Raw genomic sequence first — 19,499 nt, 5'->3', positions numbered from 1 at the left:
AGAGTACAATAGGGAAAATTCAAGAGAGTTTTGAAACATTATCGAGAGCTGTACTCCCAACCCCGGGCCCCCAATGAGCCCTATATAGACAGTGTATTGAATTTTTTAGATCTACCTAAACTTACAGATTTACAAAATGAAAGTTTATTAGAACCAGTAACTGTCAAAGAACTGAATGTGGCCATCTCTAGGTTAAAGGCTGGAAAGTCCCCGGGTTCTGATGGGTTTACCTCAGAGTGGTACAAGTCCCTGAAGACACAGTTAGCCCCATTACTACTTAACACCTTTAATTGGATCTTGCAGAGAGGAGAAACTCCACCTTCCTGGAGAGAAGCGATTATTTCAGTTATTCCTAAAGAGGGTAAAGATAAACTAGAATGTGGCAATTATCGGCCAATTAGTGTTCTTAATTTAGATTACAAACTATTTACATCTATATTAGCGCGCAGATTGGAAAAGCTTTTACCTGGCCTAATCCATTTAGACCAGACTGGATTTATTCAACAAAGACAAACACAGGACAACATAAGGAGAACTCTGCACATATTAGAACAGGTTAATAAGAACGAGACAGAGACAATGGTAGTAGGATTGGACGCTGAGAAAGCTTTTGATTTGGTTAGTTGGGCATTCCTATACAGAGTGTTAGGAAGATTCGGCTTTCAAGAAAGGTTTATTAAAGTAATTCAGACTCTGTATGACAGCCCAACAGCCCGAATTAAGATAAATGGGGACCTCTCTGACTCCTTCATTTTAGAGAGAGGCACTAGACAGGGATGCCCAATTTCTCCTCTCCTTTTTGCGCTATATATTGAACCACTTGCCCAACTAATAAGACAGAGCGAAATCGTAAAAGGTATCAAGGTGGCAGGGATTGAACAGAAAGTGGCGTTATTCGCAGATGATGTTTTGGTCTATCTGAGTGAACCAGAAAAATCATTTATAGGATTGTTTACACTGTTGGATGACTTTGGGAAAATATCAGGTTATAAAATAAATGTAAAGAAAACGCAGGTTATGTCCCTAAATTATACACCATCCAAAAAATTGCAGGATACATACGATCTTAAGTGGGAAGCTAAATCATTAAAATATTTAGGAATAACCCTGCCGAAGGATCTTTCAACACTGTCACAGGTAAATTATGGGCCATTAATCTCAGAGATAAAAGCAGATATGCATAGATGGAATCTTATCCCCTTTTTAAGTTTAAATTCAAGGATAAATACTATAAAAATGAATATTCTTCCTCGGTTATTATATCTTTTCTGTACTTTACCAGTGGAGGTGGATGATAATCAATTCAGGGAATGGGACAAATGGATTTCCCGCTTCATTTGGCAAGGAAGGAAACCTAGAATTCGATATAACACCTTACAGTTAGGGAAGGAAAGAGGAGGTATGGTTCTTCCTTGCCTGAGAAATTATTTTTATGCCTCACAGATAACCCCTCTGTTATATTAGTGTAATAGGGAATATAAGGCTAGATGGAAGGAAATAGAATTTGGATTAGTTGACAGTTTTCCTCTTCAGGCCTCAATAGCTGACAAAGGATTGATGGCCCAGTTGGAAAAATTTAATAATGCTTGGATAAATCTTACATTAAAAGTATGGCAGAAGGTGGTTAATTCATGTGGAATTAATAACATGCTAAAACTCTTTAGATGGTGTGCATATGATACCGAATTCCTTCCCAACAGAGGAGATAAAAGATTTGAGCTATGGATAAAGAAAGGTCTTACAACCTACCTCTCATTTATAGATAAAAGAGTATTACCAAGTTTCCAAATCCTGCAGGACAAACATGGCCTAGAACATAATGACTTTTTTTAGGTACCTTCAAATACGAAACTATGTTAACCAGAGTTGTAGATATACAGACCTATCAACAGTAGAATTAGAATTTTTCAAGATTCTGAATTCGGCTTGCAGTTCAATACCTAGTAAATCAGTTTCTCGCCTATATAATGCACTCTCCCATGCTAAAAATGTAAATACACTGTATATTAAAGAGAAGTGGGAGAAAGAAGCGGGGTTGGTACTTTCAGAGGAGGCTTGGGGGAAAATCTGCAGCTTTCAATGGTCCTCGACTAATTCTTTGACTTGGAGAGAACATTGTTGGAAAAACATTATAAGATACTTCAAGACCCCATATCAGGAAAAATATAAAGATACAAATGTGATGTGTTGGAGAAGGTGCGGCTCCAAGGAGGCAAATCATTTTCATATTTTCTGGGATTGCCCTAAATTAAGTCTATTTTGGGAAGGTATTCATAGAACATTAGTTAAGGTACTTAAGTCCCAGATACCTCTGAACTTTGAGACGCTCTATTTGGGGCATGTATTGTTCCTTGAACAGAAGGAAGATATAAAGTTGCTGCAGGCCCTCTTAGCGGCAAGTAAGAAATCAATCACTAGAAAATGGCTAAATCCAATACCACCTACATTAGAAGATTGGTACGAAATTATCTTGGAAATATTTAAAATGGAAAAGTTGACTTACTCCCTGAGAACTCAAAAAGAAACATTTTATCAAATCTGGAATAAATGGATTGAATATATAACCCCAATGCGAGCAGACTTTAGATGACTCTCCTAATGATTTATATTACTCTTCTCATCAACACAGTAATATTGCTAACGTAAGCACCCCTAGTCTAAATGTTTGTTTTTTTTGGAAAATAGAGAATTAACACAAGTAAAGGGAAAGATTTGGGAAAGGGATAAAAAAAAATGAAAAAATTAAGTAAATAAGTACATAGGGATTGGATAATTATGTCTGCGGGCAGGAACAAGCACGAACAAATTGGGATATAAACACCTAACAATGGTTGGTATATAGGCTTGTATGCAACATTTTGGACCAGTGGAAATGGTCCAGAAGGGTTGTATGGAAACTATTATTACCATTTTTCTTAACAACTAATTTCATTACTTAGCCTAATAGGTTAGATTTACCACAGTACGTAATTGTCTATTTAAATGTTTATTTTCCTTTTATATCATCTCAATGTGTACTTAAGCATGTATAAATAATTGTAGTTTTATACATATAAAAAAATGGAAAAGGTTATATGTGTGAAAAAAGTACATGATAATTGTGAATTCCTTATCCAAATAAAAATAAAATTTAAATAAGTAAGTAAGTAAGTAAGAAAGAAAGAAAAGAAAAATCTAAAGCCTGGCACACACAGCAGCCATTCCTGGCCCAGACATCCAAGTTCCTATAATGGCCACAACATCATAGTTCCATGTATTGATCCATGCTCTAAGTTCATCCACCTTGTTTATGATACTCCTTGCATTAAAATAGTCACATCTCAAACCATCAGGCTGAGTGCATCTTTGCTCTATCATCTACCTATCCTTCCTCACAAGCTCCCTGTAAACTGTCTCTGCTTGTGCACCAACTGTCTCATCCTCTGCCTCTTCAATGACTTATGTCATTCTAACTGTTGAAACTGTACTGAATCACATATACTTACAATTGATCCGAAGGGTATATAAAATGTGATGTACTTTGTGTTTGTGAACCTCTACGAAGAATGTCTCCAGAATGATGCCTGCTTGTTGTAATTAATAAAGATTTTTACGAGGGGTTATTGATAAGTTCGTGGCCTAAGGTAGGAGTCAAATTTAGAAAACCTGGCACATTTATTTTTCCTACATTTACACACTTAGTCCAGCGGTCGTGGAGCATATGAATCCCTTCTTTGTAGAAGTCGGCGTCTAGAACCTCCAGACGTGGTCCACAGCAGGGGTGATTGATAAGTTTGTGGCCTAAGGTAGAAGGAGATGAGTTATTAACTTCAAACTTTCTGCATTTTCACTCAAAGAGTTGAACTACATGTGCATGTAACAAGAGCGGTATAACTCATCTCCTTCTGCCTTAGGCCACGACCGTATCAATCGCCCATGCTATGGACCACCTGGAGGTCCAAGACGCTCTTGTTACATGCACGTGCAGTTCAATTCTTTGAGTGATAATGCAGAAAGTTTGAATTTAATAACTCATTTCCTTCTACCTTGGCCAAGAACTTATCAATCACCCCTGCTGTGGACCACTTCTACAAAAAAGGGATCTGCATGCTCCATGACCGCTGGACTAAATGTGTACATGTAGGAGGGGACTATCTTGAAAAATAAATGCGCTATGTTTTCTAAAATTGACTCTTTCTACCTTAGGCCACGAACTTATCAATCACCCCTCGTATATCACCAGCTTCAGTCGCTCTCCGGTAACTTCAATCACAGTAAAGTTCAAGTTTAATTGTCATTCAACCATATATGAATACTCATGAATCCAGCCAAACCAAACAACGTCACAACACTAGCCTATTCCTACAAGCACAGTGGTTAGCATGACCCTATTATCTCTGTAGAATGGGAGGTCACAGAGAGTGCCGGAGATGGTTCCTTGCAGAGTTTACATGCCAGTTTTAAAGAGGAGCAGTGACTGTCAGGACTTGTCTGCAGAGCGGAGAAAGCTTGCATTATTAGTAACTTAGCAAAGGCCAATACCAAGTTTGGTTTAAGCACAGCAGCCATTATGTGAATGGGCCGGTTTTGGCTCAACAGGCCTCAGCGAGAACAAGCCTCAGGGTGCTGAATCTTATTTATTTGATTGCAGAACTTAAGCTTGGGAAGACAGAGCCAAAGGTATAACAAGTATAGGCAGTGGAATGTTTCTCCTCTAAGATGTGGGATTGCAGGGTACTTAACAGTCTTCCCAATGACTACATCTGCAGGAAGTGCACCCAATTTCAGCTCCTGGCTAACAAGGTCGAGGAACTGGAGCTGCAGCTGGATGTACTCAGGACCACCTGGGAGGCTGAAAGCCTCACAGATGAAACTTTGAAGTGGTCACACCCAGAGTACAGAGGGCAAGTCATGTATGCTTCTTGACGAGGTAAAGAGGGCGATTGATGAAGGTAGAGCTGTGGATGTTGTCTACATAGATTTTAGCAAGGCAGTTGACGGGCCGGCTGATGGCACAATGACATCGGCGCCAGACCCGGGAGCGGAGATTCCCAGGTTCAAAACCAGTCCGGTCCGCTCCCGAGTATGCTTTCCATCCGTGCCGGATTGAGTGTCGAGATCGCAACTCAACCTCATAAAATAAAGGGAGAAATACTGTGTCTGTGTGGGGAGTGGCACATCACAGTCTCTCTCTCTCTCTCACTTCGCGCCTTGTAAAAGCCATGAAAATTATGGACATACGCACGCACAGACTCGCACACATGTAGGCACACGCCAAAAAAAAAAACAGAAAGGCAGTTGACATGGTCCTCATGGGAGACTTATCCAGAAGATTAAGATGCCTGGGGTCCATGGTGAATAGTGATCGTTAGTGGGTAGTGATCGAAGGGACTTATTCTAGCTGGAAGTCTGTGATTACTGATCACTGTGTTCCAAGTGATCTGTACTGGGATCTCTGCTGTTTGTGATGCATATAATAAGATTGGTGGTGTTGTGCAGAACACTGGCAAAGAATACAGTGGGATATAGACCTGTTACAGATATGGGCAGAGAAACAGCAGATGAAATTTAACCTGCACCTTGTTAAGTTAAATGCAAAGAGACAGTGTACTGTTAAAGGCAAGACCCTTGATAGTGTTGATAAGCAGAGGGATCTTGGGGTCCAAAAGCTTATAGGTCCCAGAAAGTGGCTACACAGTGTGAAAAGGTGGTCAGAAGGCACATGGTACAGTTGCTTTTATTAGACGAGACACTGAGTTCAAAAGTCAGGAAGTTACGCTGCAGCCTTATAAAACTCTAGCTAGGCTGCATCTAGAGTACTACGTACAAATCTGGTCAGAAGGGTGTCGAGGTTTTGAAGAAGGTGCAGAAGAGGTTTACCAGAATGTTGCCTGGATTAGAGAGCATGTGCCCCTATGATGAAGTCAAACAAACCTGGGTTGTTCTCTCTGGAGTGACAGAGGCTGAGAGGAAATCTGATAGGGGTTTGTAAGATTATGAGAGACATAAACAGAGTACACAAATAGTACCTTTTTTCACCATATTGAAATATCTAATACCAGAGGGCATGCATTTAAAGTGAGAGGGGCTAATTTTTAAGGGCAAGTGTTTTTTTTTAAAACAGTGATGGGTGCCTGGAATGCACATACATTAAGGACTTTCAAAGATAGACACATGAATGAGGGGAAAATGGATGGAAATGCACATTGTGTAGGCAGAAGACATTAGTTTAGTAAGCTATTTGGTAACTGAATTGTTTTGGCACAACATTATGGGCCGTACTGTCCTATGTTGGGTGTCATTATACACCAGTCATTGAAAGTGGGCATGCAGGTACAGCAAGCGGTGAAAAAGGCGAATGGTATGCTGGCATTTATAGCGAGAGGATTCGAGTACAGGAGCAGGGAGGTACTACTGCAGTTGTACAAGGCCTTGGTGAGACCACACCTGGAGTATTGTGTGCAGTTTTGGTCCCCTAATCTGAGGAAAGACATCTTTGCCATGTACTCATTAGAATTTAGAAGATTGAGGGGGGATCTGATTGAAACGTATAAGATCCTAAAGGGATTGGACAGGCTAGATGCAGGAAGATTGTTCCCGATGTTGGGGAAGTCCAGAATGAGGGGTCACAGTTTGAGGATAGAGGGGAAGCCTTTTAGGACCGAGATTAGGAAAAACTTCTTCACACAGAGAGTGGTGAATCTGTGGAATTCTCTGCCACAGGAAACTGTTGAGGCCAGTTCATTGGCTATGTTTAAGAGGGAGTTAGATATGGCCCTTGTGGCTACAGGGGTCAGGGGGTATGGAGGGAAGGCTGGGGCGGGGTTCTGAGTTGGATGATCAGCCATGATCATAATAAATGGCGGTGCAGGCTCGAAGGGCCGAATGGCCTACTCCTGCACCTATTTTCTATGTTTCTCTGTTTCTATGTTCTATGATAGGTCAGGAAATAGGAGTTCTAACTTCAATTCTGAAGCTGTCTGTAGGAAGTTTTTATGTCTTTCCTTTGTGGATTTCCTCTGTAGTTCTGGTTTCCTCCCACATTCCAAAGATGTACCAGTAAGTAGGTTAATTGATTGTTGTAAATTGTCCTGTGACCAGGCTAAGGTCGCTGGGCACTACGTTGGGCCAACAGGGCCTGTTCTGTGCGGTATCTCTAGATAAAAAATAAACAAACATACACCTAACTAGCAGGTGCCCAGTGCAGCAATGCCATGTTCCTTCTCTGGTCCGTAACATCCTGGATCGTGTCCTATCACACTTACCTTGACTCATCATCCACCTTGCCCGAACTACCAATGGGTCCTCACCTAGCGTGATCTGTGCCCCTCAATGCATCATTGTTTCAGCACCATCTTTGGACCTACTGTGGTCCCCTGTCCCCACAAAGACTTTTAAACTATATTAAAGCGGGCCTATCCCATAAATTGATTATTCTTAGTTCAAGTACTCATTTAGCTTACCCACTCTACATCCATGTCCAGTCTCGTCAGGTTTCAGGTTGTCTGGGCAAAGGCATGCATAGTGCTGAGGAATATGAGCTGCTGGCACACAAAGGAACTCACAGTCTGCATGATCTTCAATACACCAGTTCTTCCCTGTTTCAGAACACCAGAAAGAAATGAAGGTAAGTATACACATTAGAATCCGTAGTAGATTTTTGTTATAATTGCTGTACAGATACTCACACCCGGGACTGCTTGACCAGTTCAGTGTTCCTGGCATTTTCTGCTTTTGTGGTGGGCTTTTTAAAGGTATAGAAAGCTTTTCAGAGCACCTGACAATAGGAATTTATTTTGCTCTATATTATTGTGCTCTACAGAACAATGAGTTGTGCATTCTACTAATCAATTATTTAATAAATAAAAACAATCAATAACTATCATTTTTTTCAAAGTTCAAAGTAAATTTATTATCAAAGTACATATGTATCACCATATACAAATCTGAGATTGCGTTGCTGGCATACACAATAAATCCCAGAAACACAATAAATGAAAGACTGCAACCAACTAGTGTGCAAAAGACAACTGTGCAAATACAAAAGGAAAAAAAAAAGCGATAAATATTCAGAACATGAGAGGAAGAGACCTTGAAAGTGAGTCCATAGGTTGTGGGAACAGTTCAGTGATGGGGCAAGTGAAGTTGAGTGAAGTTATACCCTCTGGTTCAAGAGCCTGATGGTTGAGGGGTAATAACTGCTCAACATGGTGGTGTGAGCCCTGAGGTTCCTCTACCTTCCTGATGACAGCAGTGAGGAGAGAGCATGGCTTGGATGGTGGGGGTCCCTGATGATAGGTGTTTCTTTCCTGCAACAGTGCTCCATGTAGATGCGCCCAGTGGGGGTGAGGGATTTACCAGTGATGGATTGGGCCATATCCACTACTTTTTGTAGTATGTTTCATTCAAGGACATTGGGGTTTCCGTTCCAAGTGATGCAGCCAAATACTCTCCACCACAGATCTATAGAAGTTTGTCAAAGTTTTAGATGACTAGACGAATCTTCGTAAACTTCCAAGGAAGTAGAGGCACTGCCGTGCTTTCTTTGTAATGGCACTTCAGTGCTTGGCCCAGGACAGGTCCTCTGAAATAATAGCACTGAAGAATTAAAAGTTGCTGGCCCTCTCCACCTCTGATTTCCTCCTGAAGTCAGTAATCAGCTCCTTGGTCTTGCTGACATTGAGTGAGAGATTGTTGTTGTGGCACCACTTCCCTCCTATACAAATGATTTGTCACCTCCTCTGATTCAGCTAATGATAGTGCTGTTGTTATTAAACTTATGGCACTGGCGTTGTGCCTAGCCTCACAGTCATAAGTATAAAGTGAAGGGAGCACTTTGAAATGGGCTAGAAAAGTTCCTCACCTCTCTGCTGCCGGAAGTGTTATGCAAGTCCCAGAGAGAATCCAAAAATTCCCAAGTCTCTAGGATAATGACCTAGGGACAATTACTGTACTATCAGCAGTGGTTAAGGGAACAGGATTTCAAGTCACACTGGCAAATTATGATAGTTATATATTTTCTGTTGTTTGGAATAGAACACAACCAAAACATTCAAGGAAAATCAATCATGAGATACCTTAAGAAAATTAGAGAAATGGAGTTGGAAGCTATTGAAAGGACTATATCCTCCAGCAGGACTTTAGACTGGTAACTCCAGATGTGGTGTTCTGGACATCATATTGTAATCAATAACCAACAAAAGATACACCAATATCTGGACAATAATTGCAAAGGTCAGTACATACTCCATGTCATGTGAAGAGTTTGAGGAGAAAATAAACATCAGTTATTTTCCAGGCTCCTCATCTTATTTTTGCTTTTGAATTTGCTACCATGAGCAAAAAAGATATTTGTTGCCAAGTTGAGAAATAACAAATACACAAAACTATTTTGAGAATATCCAATAAAGTATATTTTGATATGAAAATTTGCCAAGAGGTAGAAATTCTGTAGCTCTGAGCAATGGAGAAGTGTGTTTACTTTTTGCACCTTTTACCAGTACTGACCTCACACCTTGGAGCCTACTTTGTCAACTCAAAACTACATTAAGACTGTACAGTACATGGCGATTAAGTGTCACATACAAATTATCTGTGAACAAAAAAAAATTAAAGTTGACAGCTTATAGAGTTGTCTGATAGAAATTATCACTATCTTATCAGATCATTGGAGAAAGAGATCCAATATGCCTGCCTTAATACTAATGAGCAAACATACAACCCTGGTCTAGATTGGTAAGTGCAAATAAAGTGGGCAATGTCAACTTTGGAAATTAATCACACAACTCATCAAAGACCCAGTTAAGTTTCTGTAAAGATTCTGGATTTTGTTTCACAACAGTTTGTATCTTGCATCTTACTTTTAGATCAGTTGTCAGGTTATTTCATTCTGACTAAAATTGCATCCTAAGTGGGAACAGGAAAGCGTTGTAGTAAACTATGATGCCATGTTCAAATACATTTAAAGAAAAAATTTACAGATGGGTCTACGTAGTAGAAAAAAATCTGGATACAATTTAGGCTAGGATATATCTGAAAGAGTAAATTAACGCATGATACGATTTAGGCTAGGATATATCTAAAAGGGTAGATTTACGCAATACGATTTAGGCTAGGATATATCTGAAAGGTTAGGTCACACTCAAGATCATTCATTAAAACCTCAGCTTTTTCCGTTCCAGTATTTTTAGTTAATCGGCTCTGGGATTCAATATTTGCCATAAAGGTGAGAGAAGCTGGCACTGGGCAGTAAACGTACTTGCATCTCAGAGAAAAAACAGGAAGGAAAACCCCAAAACCAGGAAATAACACATTCATATTGTGGTGCAACAGCCACAAGGATATATATGTATACATACATATATACACACACACACAAACACACACCAGACACACACACACACACACCAGACACACACAGAGACACACACACACACACAGACACACCACACACAGACACACACTCACAGAGACACACACACTCACAGAGACACACACACTCACAGAGACACACACACACACACACAGAGACACACACACTCTTCTTTTTCTTTTAGGCATCCATTAGTCTCATGAGATTATGGATTTGCGCCTTGGAAGGTTTCCAGGGTGCAGGCCTGGGCAAGGTTGTATGGAAGCCCATGCTACAAGTCTCCCCTCTCCACGCCACCGATGTTGTCCAAGGGAAGGGCATTAGGACCCATACTGCTTGGCACTGATGTTGTCGCAGAGCAATGTGTGGTTAAGTGCCTTGCTCAAGGATACACACGCTGCCTCAGCCAAGGCTCAAACTAGCGACCTTCAGATCACTAGATGAACACCTTAACCACTTTGCCACGCACCAACCCACACACACACACATACGTACACATATTATATTTTACTAAAGCAGACCATTTTACTTCGTGTGCCACAGCAGGAGAAAAACTGAAGCAGTAAGTGGTGATTTCATACCAGTCGGCTGCATCAGTTTGTGAAAGATGACTAAGTCCCGTGGCTGTGTGAGATTTTGTGCCAGCATTGTCACATTAGCTCCCGTAAACTTCTCAGCACTGTAAAGAGCCCTGCTTTCCTCATCAGACCAGTAGATACGGTTCTGAAAAAGAAACTCTTGTCATGTTAGAAGTAATTCATTCATTTACAGTATTTAAAATAAATTAGGAACATCAATTGTAATTTTTAGCCCTACTCATCTACCACATATATAATTCATAAAAATTAAACCCCATTGAAAATTTTGGTGCCCCATTTGATCCTGGTCCAAGCTAAATCTTCTGCTTGTAAAAATGACAAAAAAGTCAAACTACATTGTCAGGCTGAAGAAATACAACTATCTGTATCAGTTACGTCTATATCCCTGAATTTTAAGCAAGTGCACGTTCTAAGGAATTCCAAGAACCTTACAAGGTTGTATTGCTAAAACAAATCCATCCATCCATCAAATGTTTTTATTTATTTTCAAAATGTGAGACATCTTAACCAGAGGGCACAGGCTTAAAGAGTAAAGCCTGGTTTATACTTCTGCGTTATGGACACCATAACCTACGCGCATTGTCAGCATTTATATTTGTGCGTTGGTGCGTCTGCATCGCTCGGCAAGGTTTCATGGTCGTGGTAGTCTCCGAGTAAACAAGACGCCAGTGTTTTTTTTCATGTGAAATGTGTCCTCCATAATTTCAGAGGTCTGTAGAGCTTTATGGAAAGCATTGCAGCCAGAGTTCCTTCCCTGCCCTTCACTCGCCCAAATGGGAAGCTATTGCAGCGTAGGATGACATGCGATGCTACCAAGCAGACCATTCACAGTTGTTGCGTTCTGCGTTGCCGTGACACGCGGTTACATTTTGGGAGAGGTGCGCATCGCAGCAACGCAAGCTCTCGCATAGGGATCCGCAACGGCTTTGTGGCGACGCGTTGATGCAGAAGTATAAACCAGGCATAAGAGGTTTAAAGGGGGCACTGGAAGAACTGTTTTGTTATATATACACACACACACACACACTCTCTCTCTCTCTCTCTCTCTCTCTCTCTCTCTCTCACACAGAGGATAAGACCGTAAGACACAGATGCAGAATTAGGTCAGTGGTTAAATCAAACTCAGTCTGCTTTACCGTTTAATCATGGCTGATTTCCCTCTCAGCCCCAATCTCCCACCTTCTCCCCGTAAACTTTCATGCTCTGACTAGTCAAGAACCTATCAACCTCCACCTTAAACACACCCAATGACCTGGCCTCCACAGTCATCTGCAGCAACGAATTCCAGATTCACCTCCCTCTAGCTAAAGAAATTCCTCCTCATCTGTGTTCTAAATGGATGTCCCTCTATTCTGCGGCTATGTCCTCAGGTCCTAGACGCCCTCACTATAGGAAACACTCTCTCCACATCCACTCTATCTAAGCCTTTCAACATTCACTAGATTTCAATGAGATTGCCCTTCATTCTTCTAAATTCCAGCTAGTACAGGTCCAGAGTCATCAAACACTCTTCATACGATAACCCTTTCATTCCCAGAATTATTCTCATTTACCTCCTCTAAATTCTCTGCAATGACAGCACATCCTTTCTTAGACAAGGGGCACAAAACTGCGCACAATACAGCAGCACATCCTGACGAAGGGTCTCGCCCGAAACATCGACTGTACCTCTTCCTATAGATGCTGCCTGACCTGCTGCATTCACCAGCATTTTTTTTTTTATGTATGTTGCTTGAATTTCCAACATCTGTAGATTTCCTCATGTCACAATACACCAAGTGAGACCTCACAAGTGCCTTATAAAGCCTCAGCATTATATCCTTGCTTTTTCAGTCTCGTCTCCCGAAATGAATGCTAACCTTCCTCACCACCAACTGAACCTGCAAGTTAGAGAATATGTCTTATGAGGAGAGATGCAGAGCTACGACTTTTCTCTTTGGACATAAAGAGGATGAAAGGCAACTTGATAGAGCTGTACAAGATAATAAGCATAGATTGAGTGGATAGCCAAAGACTTGGAAATGCATAATACACGAGGCCATAATATTAAGGTGATTGGAGGACAGCATACAAGGGATGTCAGAGGTAAGAATATTTTAAACACAGAGAGTGGTGATGCATGAAATGCTCTGCCAGGAGAGATAGTATAAGCAGATACATTAGGAGCATTTGAAAAATTCTTAGATAGGCACATGAATGATAGGTAAATGGAGGGGAGAGCAGGGTTAAATTGATCTTGGAGTAGGTTAAAAAGTCAGTACAACATCATGGGCTGAAGGGCCTGTCTTGTGCAACAAGTTCCTTCAAAAAGCTGCCTTGTGATGTTTAAGTTAAAGGGGTTAGTGGGAGTAATTTGCAAATTTCAAAGAATATGTCTGGGGGCTAACTGGCTGTCAAGCTCTTGTTTTTATCAGTTAAGAGATAAACAGAGGCTAATGATGATAACCAAAGGAATCTGATTTTTTTTTTTTTTAAATACTTGGTTTTTACACTTTAATGGAAAGACTTTATCAATGAGCTGTTTAATAGTGGTAATTTCAGAATAAACAAGCATTTTAAATCTTATCCCAGCTATTAATGGTGGTGCCTGTGCAAACCAGCTGCTGCCCTTCCTCAGCTGTCAGCCATCACTCTGCAGCAAGAAATGGAGAGTATGTGGGAAGGTGGTTATCTACCACCAATGGTCCTGTGGCCTGTGTGGGAGGAAAGTGGTTGTGCTTAATGTTTCTTTTCCCAGGGGAAGAACGGGTCCACTGATCCAGCCTCACGGATGCACCAGCCCAGCCCTTAAGTGTCCGACTTCGAGTTCTCTCCAGTTAACCCATTGCTCTCCTCGCCCTTGGATGGTTACTGACTGGACTCTGCAACACAGATCCCTCCTTCAGCAGACTTGCTACTCTATCACCACCATTCCATTCCGGAGCAGGCAAGCAGGAGGAGGGATCAGTGCACAGAGGGTCAGGTGCTATCTGCGACATTCCCTATATACAGATGCTCCCTCCTACACAAAAACGTGGGGAAGTGAGCAGTTGGCACTCAACGCTGACTGCCTGGGTCAAATGTCTGCCATCCTGGCTCAACACTGCAGAATCTGCAATTTCAGCAAAGTCACAAGCTAGATCGGGAGATTCAGTGAGCCTGAGATTGGGCAAATCTTTGCTTGGGACAAACGAGTGGAAGATTTTAAAAGTGAATGGGGCCAGTCGGTACATTCGACAGGCTTGAAATTGTTTTGTAATTAGGCACTTGGCAAGGGCCAATAAAACGAAGTTGGGCATAGGTGGAGCAGCCATTATGGGAGTGACCATTATGTGTCACTTGCTCACGGCAGGGCACTAGGCAAAGATGGCATCCCTGCAGAAGTGATCCAATGCAGGAAACCAGTGCTCCTAAGCCACCTTCACGAACTGCTCTGCCAGTGCTGGGAGGAGGAATCAGTTCCCCAAGACATGCGAGACGCAAACATCATCACATTGTTCAAGAATAAGGGAGACCACAAAGACTATAACAGTTACAGAGGCATATTGGGATGGCAGGACTTTCATATGAAGAAAGACTGGATGAACTGGGCTTGTACTCGTTGGAATTTAGAAGATTGAGGGGGGATCTGATTGAAACGTATAAGATCCTAAAGGGATTGGACAGGCTTGATGCAGGAAGATTGTTCCCGATGTTGGGGAAGTCCAGAACGAGGGGTCACAGTTTGAGGATAGAGGGGAAGCCTTTTAGGACCGAGATTAGGAAAAACTTCTTCACACAGAGAGTGGTGAATCTGTGGAATTCTCTTCCACAGGAAACTGTTGAGGCCAGTTCATTGGCTATGTTTAAGAGGGAGTTAGATATGGCCCTTGTGGCTGCAGGGGTCAGGGGGTATGGAGGGAAGGCTGGGGCGGGGTTCTGAGTTGGATGATCAGCCATGATCATAATAAATGGCGGTGCAGGCTCGAAGGGCCGAATGGCCTACTCCTGCACCTATTTTCTATGTTTCTATATTCCTGCTCAACACCGTTGGCAAGGCATTTGCCCGAGTGGTTCTGAAGCAACTGCAGACACTGGCAGAAGCGTCTACCCTGAGTCCCACTGTGGCTTCAGAGCAGAGAGATCCACCATCAACATGATCTTCTCACTCAGGCAGCTAAAGGAACAGAGACAGCCTTTGTACGTTGCCTTTATCGATCTGACCAAGGCTTTCGACCTGGTTAGCAGAAGAGGCCTCTTCGCACTCCTGTAGAAGATCAGATGCCCTTCAAAGCTGCTGAATCTCATCGCCTCTTTCCATGACGGCGTGCAGGGGACAGTACAATTCGATGGATCATCCTCAGGGCCCTTCCCCATCAAAAGTGGAGTGAAGCAGGGTTGCGTCCTTGCCCCGATGCTCTTCGGGATCTTCTTCTCCCTTGTACTGTTGTACGCTTTCAGGACATCTGATGACGGAGTGTACCTACACACTAGGTCCGACGGCATGCTCTTCAACCTTGCGCACCTCAGAGCAAAGACCAAAGTGCGTCAGGTCCTGATCCGGGAGATACTCTTCGCTGATGATGCTGTCCTGACGTCACACACACAGTCTGGTCTCCAAAGGCTAGTCAGTTCCCTGGCACATGTTTACCAAGAGTTTGGCCTCACCATCAGTCTGAAGAAGACAGAGATCATGGGCCAGGACGCCAGCGAAGCCCCCAGCATCGGCGACTACACCCTGCAAGCAGTAGATGAATTCACCTACCTAGTCTCCACCCATCTGTCTCTCGATCCAGAGCTCAACAGGCGAATAGGGGAAGCTGCCGCTGTTATGGCCAAGCTGTCAAAGAGAGTGTGGAAAAACAACAAGCTCGCCACAGCCACCAAGATTGCAGTGTACAGAGCCTGCGTACTGAGTACTCTTCTCTAGGGCAGTGAGAGTTGGACAACCTACGCACGCCAAGAGCACCGCCTCAACAGCTTTCACCTACAGTGCTTGCGTCGGATCCTGGGCATTTCCTGGAAAGACCATGTGCCAAACAAGGACGTCCTGGACCAGGCCAGCATGCCAAGCATGTATGTCCTTCTCACACAGCAACGAATGCGCTGGCTTGGCCACGTCCGCCGCATGCAGGATGGCCGCATCCCCAAGGACATCCTATACGGAGAACTCGCTGCAGGATCCCAGCCCATCGGGCGCCCACTGCTGCGTTACGGGGACATTTGTAAACGTGACCTGAAGTCTGCTGATATCAGGGTGGACACTTGGGAAGAGACAGCTGCAAATCGCTGTACCTGGCGACAGGCTGTATGTACAGGCATTACCAATGCAGAGGAAAAACGAACTTGACTGTGGTCGGATAGAAGAGAGAGAAGGGAAGCTGTGGCAGTGACAACCCAGCCGCAGTCATCAGCCTTCGTGTGCAGCAGCTGCGCCAAGGACTGCCGCTCAAGAATCGGCTTATTCAGCCACAGCTGACGCCGTTCCACACCCAACTGAGTCCTAAACCAGGCGCATCCACTGTCTACTTAGACAGACAGAGCCATTATTATTATGTGAGTGGGATAGTGAGAAGCTTAAGGCTTTGGCTCAAGAGCCTTCAGCGAGAAAAGATGGGCACTAAGGTAAGATTCCTTCATTCTTATTATTACACATTTAGAGCCGTAGGAATGCCAGGCAAGGCAGTGAAGTGCTCCTCTTGTGGGATACGGGAAGACAGGGAGAATTTTAGTATCCCTGACAACTACACTTGCAAGAAGTGCAAACAGCTACAGTTCCTTAGAAACCATATTAGCGAGCTGGAACTGGAGTGGGATGATCATTTTGGAGGCTGATTGACAAGGGGGAGGGAGGGGAGGGAACACCGACTCAGACCATGGGAGGCCTGTGTCGGGCATTTTCATGCCTTACAAGGCGCAGATTGGAAGTCCGTGTGGGGCACCACTCCTCACACAGACACTAGAGCAATGTGTGGTTAAGTGCCTTGCTCAAGGACACAAACACGCTGCCACAGCTGAGCTCGATCTTCAGATCACTAGACAAACGCCTTAACCACTTGGCCACGTACCCATTGACAAGAATGGCGGATAACCTATGTTATTACAATGTTCAAGAAAGGTTCTAAGAATAAACCAGGACATTGTATGTCAGGGAGTCTAATGCAACTCGTGGGTAAATTATTGGAAGGTATTCTAAGGGGCAGGATATACAAATACCTGGATAGACGAGGCCTGATTAGGGATAGTCAATATGCCTTTGCGCTTGGTAGATCCTTTCTATCCAATCTTGTAGTTCTTCAAGAAACCTACCAAGGGTGATAAAGGAAAGGCACTAAACATTGCTTACATGGACTTTAACAAGGCCTTTGTCAAAGTCCCTCATGGTAGGCTGGTCAAGAAGATACAGTCGCTTTGCAGGAGAAGCCAGAGAGTGGTAGTAGATGGTTGCCTCTCTGACTGGAGGCCAGTGATTAGTAGTGTGCTTCAGGAATCAGTGCAGGGTGTGTTGTTGTTTGTCATCTATATCAATGACATGGATGATAATATCGTAAACTGGATCAATAAATTTGTGGATGACATCAAAATTGAGGGCATAGTGGACAGCAAGAAAGGCTATCAAAGCTTGCAGTGGATCCCGACCAGCCAGAAAAAAATGGATTGAAAAAGGCTGATGGAATTTAATGAGGTGTTGCACTTTGGGAAGACAAACCCATGGTGTGACAAAGCACAGTGAACAATAAGGCACTGAGGAGTTGGGTGGCAAGAGACTGGGATCTGGGAATACAGATCCATAACTCAGAATCAGAATCAGGTCAAAAGTGGTGTAATGGATGATAGGGTCGTAATGAGAACTTTTAGCACATTGATGTTCACAAATGCAAGTACTGAGTACAGGAGTTGGGATGCTATTTTGAATTTGTAGAAGACATTGGTGAAGCCAAATTTGGAACATTGTCTGCAGTTCTGATCTCCTACCTCATTGAAAGAGAACAGAGGAAAATTTGTCAGAACTTAAGGGCCTGAGTTATAGGAAAACATTGAATAGGTTAGGATTTTATTCCTTAGAGCGTAGAAGAATGAGGAGAGAATTATGTGGGGTATAGATGGAGGTTAATGCAAGCAGGATTTTTCCACTGAGGTTGGATGGGATTAGAACTAGAAGTCATATATTAAGGATAAAAGTGAACCTGAAGGAAACTTCTTCATTCAGAGTGTGGTGACAGTGTGGAACAGGCTACTGCAACATTGCAGAAGTCTGGGAAAGTACATGGACGGGAGGGGTATCAAGTTCAAGCTTAATCATCAATCATACATGAATACAGCCAAACAAAACAGCATACATAGCCCAAGTCATCGAGTGACATCCTGTAAATTGACAGGACATAGGAGTTATGGGCAAGACCAAGCAGTTCTCAAGTGCCCGCAGATGAACATATGCATGCACGCAATCCAGCTTGTCTTCCACCAAGTGAACACTGGAGAGGACAACCTCCAATCCAACATGGATACCACGCTACACCGCCTGTGGTGTCTCCTCTCCTGGACTATTGCAACAGGCAAGCCCATGGCTTGAGGCCTAGTCCTTGTTACAACTGAGGCCACGCAGCTCCCCCACCACCTGTTTCGCAGATAAACAAGAGCAACAGAGGCAGGACTTTACATTACCAATGTCCAATAGGGTCTTGCGATCACCAGAGAAATTTCCAAAACACCATTCGCTGTTAGACTGTACAATGCCTTCACACACCAGCTCCGATGCTTTTCTGTAGCAGGCAGTAACACAGTCCAGCTCTTTCAACTCCTCTGCCAACAAGCAGCTCACTGATGGGGTAGCCCTGCTGTACCTGAAGTTCTTAATGTCCAGCATTGTCTTGCTATCGTAAAAAAAGTGTTTCAAAAAGACAAATCCACTTCTGATTAGCCCCAGAGAGCCCACTGCATCTGAACGCGCCACCATCTTACTGGAATACCTTACTGTGCATGGAGGGATATGGTCCATGTCCAGGTCAATGGGACTAGACAAAATACCAATTCGGCGTGAACTAGATGGGCCATAGGATCTGTTTCTGTGCTGTGCTGCTCCATGGCTAAGTGCTGCATTGGTAAAAACAAAGAAGATTCAAATTCACACAAAAAAATTCAACCCAACGCCTTCTGGCACAGCAAAGGAAACTAAACTAGCTCCAGGTGTTGATGGTCACTGACAAAACCAAGAAACTGCTGCTAAAATATTAGTGTGAAACTCTAATCAGGAGTGACCTGATACTAAATAATTCGCACAACTCAAAGCTGACCATTAGGCACAAGTGAATTAACCTGGCAGCATAAACTATGTTTTTACCTCAAACACTGCCAGCCCAAATGGATTTGTCAGGTACTTTTTGGAATGAAGAACACTTCTTTGATGATACCCATTCAGTTCTGAGTAAAATACTTCATGCAGTCCAGCATCCACCCAGTACAGACGATTCTTTATAAAGTCTGAAAATGAAGAATACAATAAACTGGATTAAATCAAGACTTTTCACTTCTTTCACTTCATGCTAACTCCAGGCAGCTAAAGTTCTCCAAAGGCCTGGACACGATAATGG

The 19,499-nt window shown here is 42.9% G+C and overlaps 1 protein-coding gene across 1 annotated transcript in view; it reads right to left on the bottom strand.

Moving 5' to 3' along the window:
• The window catches only part of LOC134337238 (very low-density lipoprotein receptor-like), a 90,570-nt gene that overhangs the window by 25,965 nt on the left and 45,106 nt on the right, over positions 1–19,499 (bottom strand). Inside the window, exons 7-9 of the mRNA XM_063032084.1 lie at positions 19,250–19,389; positions 10,933–11,074; positions 7,443–7,577 (exon numbers count right to left, since the gene is read on the bottom strand). Coding sequence (XP_062888154.1) covers positions 7,443–7,577; positions 10,933–11,074; positions 19,250–19,389 — 417 coding nt within the window. The remainder of the gene's footprint in view (positions 1–7,442; positions 7,578–10,932; positions 11,075–19,249; positions 19,390–19,499) is intronic.

Source organism: Mobula hypostoma, chromosome 24 (genome assembly GCF_963921235.1).
Source record: "Mobula hypostoma chromosome 24, sMobHyp1.1, whole genome shotgun sequence".
Taxonomy (NCBI): domain Eukaryota; kingdom Metazoa; phylum Chordata; class Chondrichthyes; order Myliobatiformes; family Myliobatidae; genus Mobula; species Mobula hypostoma.
Note: the sequence above shows the minus strand (reverse complement) of the source record. Positions and strands in the feature narration are given on the sequence as shown.